The following is a 4,950-nucleotide window of genomic DNA, read 5'->3' on the forward strand; positions in this document are numbered from 1 at the left end:
GGCAAAAAGAGGATTTGCTTCCTTGTTGTGTTGGGATGAAATTTTTTTTCTGTTTTATAAATATTAAATTAAAAGCCCCTTCTAAAGGAAAGAATTTGAAATTAAGAAAAATGAAAAAAAAATCTTGAGAGGGGAATTTTAAGTTTTATATTTATCTAAAATTGGTACTCCCTCCGTTTTATTTATATAGAGAAAAAAAATTTTTATGACGTTCTATTTATATAGAGAAAGTTACTTAAAATGGTAACTTTGGGACTAATGCTAAAGTGAGAGGTCTAATATCCACTTGTTTGATTTTTAGTGTAAACATTGACTTTTGGAGAATTTCAAAAAAGTGACAGACATTATTGTGGTTGGGCAATTAATGTTCCAAAAGAGACTGAACCATGCATTAAGAAAATGAGAACTTCTTCACATTATGCGCACAGATTAAATTTTGCAGTTGCAAGCATAGTTTAAATTATATACACAATTTATGTCTATGCTTAATAATTAAGTGTGCACATATAGTGAGATTTACACACATCTCTAATAAATTCAAAACGAAGGAAAATTTCCTTTCAAATGATAGTGCTTAAATCAAAATTATTGTGCCAATTTATATTTACTTATAGTTGTGTACATTTACAATTTGATTCCTATAAACAAATTTACTTTATAGACAACTTAAGTATTGCAAATATACCTACCGGCTGTGGCTCAGTTGGCAATACAGGTTGAATATGTGGAAAGAATTCGTGGATTCAATCCCTACTAAATGCACTCATAGGGAGGAGTGAAGAGCATTAACTGTGACATTTTTGTTTTGTTGGAGGTCTAAGTAAATAAAACTATTCATTTAAGTAACTTATCATCTCTCTCATCATTTATCATTTCCTCTTATTATCATCACTCTTTTTATTGGAATTGTGTTTTCAAGGGCAAATTAGGAAAGGAAAAATTATAGCCATACCCTTCTATTTTACCAAAAAAAAAAAAACTACTTTACCCTTATATTTTTAAAAATAAACTATTATATCCTTATATTTTGAGCCCGTTATATTAGATTATCCTTCTGTCCAATATTTACAATTTTATAGTACAAGTCAAAGGAAAACTTAACGGTCTAAAGAGAGAGAAGGAAATTCTTTTCCTGAAATATCTTCTTCCTCTTCATATTCATCGTTCTCACCTGCTTGTTCCCAAATGTCGTTCATATCGTTTTTCAATTAATTACAATTCTTCAGTTAATTACAAAAGCATATAAAAAAACTTGGTGTCTTATACCTTCCTAAAGCAAATACAGAAGCAACAATGACACACAAGCACCAATTTCAGAATTGAAAAAAAAATTAAAAAAGGAAAAAAAAACAAAGCATCAGATTAATAAAAAACGAAAAAGATAAAAATTCATAAAAATAAAAAAGAATTCATGAAGATGCCATGGAATCACTGGTGGCGACAACAAAGGAACTGGATTTTTCACACTCACTGGATTTAAGTTTTGTCAATCCAAATCTAGATGAAGAAGAAATCTTTTTGGAACACTTCCAAGAGAATTAAAATCGCTTGTAATTCAATGATTTCAGTTTTGATGTTCTTCTTCCTTTCGATTGCATTTGTGATTGTTGATTAATGGGTGGTTGTTTAAGTGATGGGTTTGGATTGAAACAGAAAAAGAAATATAAAGAAATAGTTTGAGAGATTAGAGCAAAATATTTGAAATTGATAATCTTGAAAATCGATCTAGACATTTGGTTTGAGGAAGTTTTGAAGGAGGAGAGAAGTTAGAGATTCAGATAGGTGGAATTAAGGTCAGTTGTATCATTTCGTTTGGATTTAATGTCTAAAACTGCAAATATTCGATAGAATGACAATTTAGTATGATGGTTTCAAAATACAAAGGTATAATGATATATTTTTTTAAAAAAAATAAGGATAAAATAATTTTTTTTAGCAAAATATAAGGGTATGATTATAATTATTTCTATTAAGAAAATAGACCACATCCTTAATATAGGACAAATTTTGACTTTTTCTTACAAATAAAACGCAATGAGTGTATATTTATGTGAAGGCGGCTTTTTATCGTGGTTGGAAAATCCCCTTTGGTTGACGACTCTTTTTATGGCTTAAGTGGATCCATATCTCAAGTCAAAAAATTGACTTAGAAAGGAGTATCATCAAGTGGGTCATTCTATTCAAAAAACCAATTTATTTTAAGATGATGGTAGGAGAGAGAAAAAAGGAGGAAGAGAATGAAAAAGCTTAACTGAGCATTGAAAACCTCCATGCTCTTCTATTAATAGGTTATCAAGTCATTTCTCATTTGTTGTTTTCTCAATAAAAGTTAATATATATTTATGTGACAAATTAAATTTTAGGTACAAAAAGTGATTACCTCTGTATGATGTAGGTACAACCGATGAAATTAACCCACCTATTAACCTATTTCAAACTTAATCCTAGCCAATTGTAATCATTTAATTGTGATTTATATAACTATTCATATTCATGTCTTAATGAGTTTTTTGTTTCTTTTTTTCCTAAAAAAAAAAAAAAAAAGAAAATTAATGAGAATTATTCTTAATTAGGTGAACCTTTTTCTTTTGCATATCATAGTTTGCTTGAAATAAGCAAGGTCACACACAATTCCAACGGGCCAGCTGGACTGGATTATTATACTTGCCTGACTGGATCAAAATTAGTATTACAGGTACAAATATTCCATGTATGGTGAAGAACATAAAGCACACGCAAATCAGTTAATTCTAATGTCAGAAGAAGATCAAATAAACATGAGAAACATCAGAATACTAACACTTGACCTAAAAATTGCAAATACTCTTTCATTTTAACTGCAGAAATGGCACATTATAAATTCATAACCACTAGATTGGCTTGGTGGAGTCTTCTGCTGGTGCAGGATTGGCCAATTCATTGGTATATGTCACTGTGTCCTTGTTATGGTCATCCTTGACAGCCAGCATTACTAGTAGAATCAACAATGGATAACTTATTGTAGTGAGCGACCAATTCACAATTAGCTGCGATAGCATTGGAACTTTGTTTGTATCAACTTGCCAAGCAACTGCTGCTCCTGCACTTTGCACTCCCTTGTAGAATCCAACGTACCTGCCATAAATTAATTGAGTCAAGCTTCTCATGAGATACTCAGATTTCAATTTGCAATTCAACTTCCAATAAATTTACCTGCTTAGGATCTCAGAATCATCAGCCAAGGCTCCGATAATCCAGTAAACCGTGCTCTGAAACATGGCATCTAGCAACCCATAACTAAAGTACAGAACAAAAGGGCCAGCAAAATCGGACCCAGAATCCTTGAAATCCAACTTGGGCGGCAGATTATTGAGGGAGTACCCACGCTGTTTAGCGAGACCACCTCCCCAGATTGCAGTTCCAAGAGCAGCAACAATCCCAATTCCAACAAATCCCCTCATTCTTCTACTTTGGAAACTAAAATCCAGTACATATCCAATTCCAATAGAACCCAACATCTGAGCTCCCCAGTAGAATACATTATTCAATCCTCTGGTTCTCAAATTGAATAACGCTGCATTTACATGATTAAATTGATAGGTGTAGAAGAAATTGCTAGCCCAAGCGGCCGGTACTATCAGAAGCATTTTCCAGTTGAGAAACAATTTCATAATCTCGACAACCTCTGTTGAGACATTAGAGTATTTGATATGAGTGCATCTGGTTCCGTCGTTGCGGACAACCTGGCTAGGCGGCAAAATGGCCAAGGCAAACAGTGTTCCGGCTGACATAAAGCACATGAAACCGATATAAGTTGCATCGTTAACGGAAGCAGCCTCGTTTCGGTGGTAATTGAGAATAAATGGAATTAAACCACCGATTACACCACCCATGTTGAAAATACTCCAAAAAAGTGAAATATACGTTCCTTTACGATTTGGTGGTGGGTAAGATGTCATAATTGCCCCCTCTCCGGCCCAGAGTAGTCCAGCTCCGATACCAAGTATGGCTCCGGCGACGATGGCAAAAGTTTGATGTTTGTGATGATTGTAATAGAGAAAAGAACCAGCATATAAGACGTAAGTGCTGCAACCAGCGGCGAGAGTGAGGCGAGGACCCAAGATGTTGTAGATTCCACCACCTAAAATGCCAAAGACCGCAAAAGTGGTATAAAGAGCGGTGTTAGCGTTGTTGGCCGCGGTTTGGTCAACTTGGCCACCACCACCCATGCCGGAGAGAGCATTGAACATTCCCGGACAACAGAAGCACACTAAACCGATAAGACTGACCTGGACTAGTGGAGAATTGTACCTAAAAATGGATTGTTTAGGTAATTTCGGGGCCGATTCTTCTTCTCCTTCGAAACCCATTAATCAAATGATTCAGATATCAATTATTGGTTTAGAAAGGGAGAATTTTGGGGGATTTGATAGATGAAATGATCTGATAAAGATGAGACGAAAGAGAGCAGAGCACGGCCTGCTTTTCAGTTGGGGTTTGTAGTGAGAATTTATTGAGAAATGTGGGGTTAAACTACACGCGAAAATAGTTGCTTGCTGCAACTGTCAAGGCTGGAATCGTCTATGATGGTACACTCTGCAGGCCGACCTTGCGTTCTTGTTTAGTATATTCAGTTGTCCACAAATTTGCTCAATGAAATCAAAGATTCTAATTCTTTTTTTTTTTTTAAGAAGATAATTACGTAACCTTGATCTCAGCTATTATAATTTTTTTTATATATTATAATTAATAACGCTATATGTTTTTTAATATTTAAAATTAATGTATTTGTTATTATTTCAATATATTATATAAACAAAAATATTAATTAAAATTTTTAAAATATTTATAGAATATTATTATTTTAAAATAACTTTAAATAAAATGACTATAAAAAATATTAATTTTAAAAAAATAATTTTATATGCAATTTTTTATGAGCTTAATAAAATTCAAATATAATTAAGTACA

The 4,950-nt window shown here is 33.1% G+C and overlaps 1 protein-coding gene across 1 annotated transcript; it reads right to left on the reverse strand.

Annotated features, from left to right (window-relative positions):
* Window positions 1-2,631: 2,631 nt before the first annotated feature.
* Window positions 2,632-4,602, reverse strand: LOC105636205 (UNC93-like protein 1). The gene is made up of 2 exons (XM_012219414.4): window positions 3,193-4,602; window positions 2,632-3,114 (listed from the first exon to the last, which is right to left on the reverse strand). Exons 1-2 carry the CDS (start codon window positions 4,347-4,349, stop codon window positions 2,871-2,873), a joined length of 1,401 nt encoding a protein of 466 aa, XP_012074804.1. The 5' UTR covers window positions 4,350-4,602; the 3' UTR covers window positions 2,632-2,870.
* Window positions 4,603-4,950: the final 348 nt, after the last annotated feature.

The sequence above is a fragment of the Jatropha curcas genome, chromosome 5, assembly GCF_041381405.1.
Source record: "Jatropha curcas cultivar XTBG-Jc1 chromosome 5, XTBG_Jcur_1.0, whole genome shotgun sequence".
In the NCBI taxonomy this organism is placed as follows: Eukaryota; Viridiplantae; Streptophyta; class Magnoliopsida; order Malpighiales; family Euphorbiaceae; genus Jatropha; species Jatropha curcas.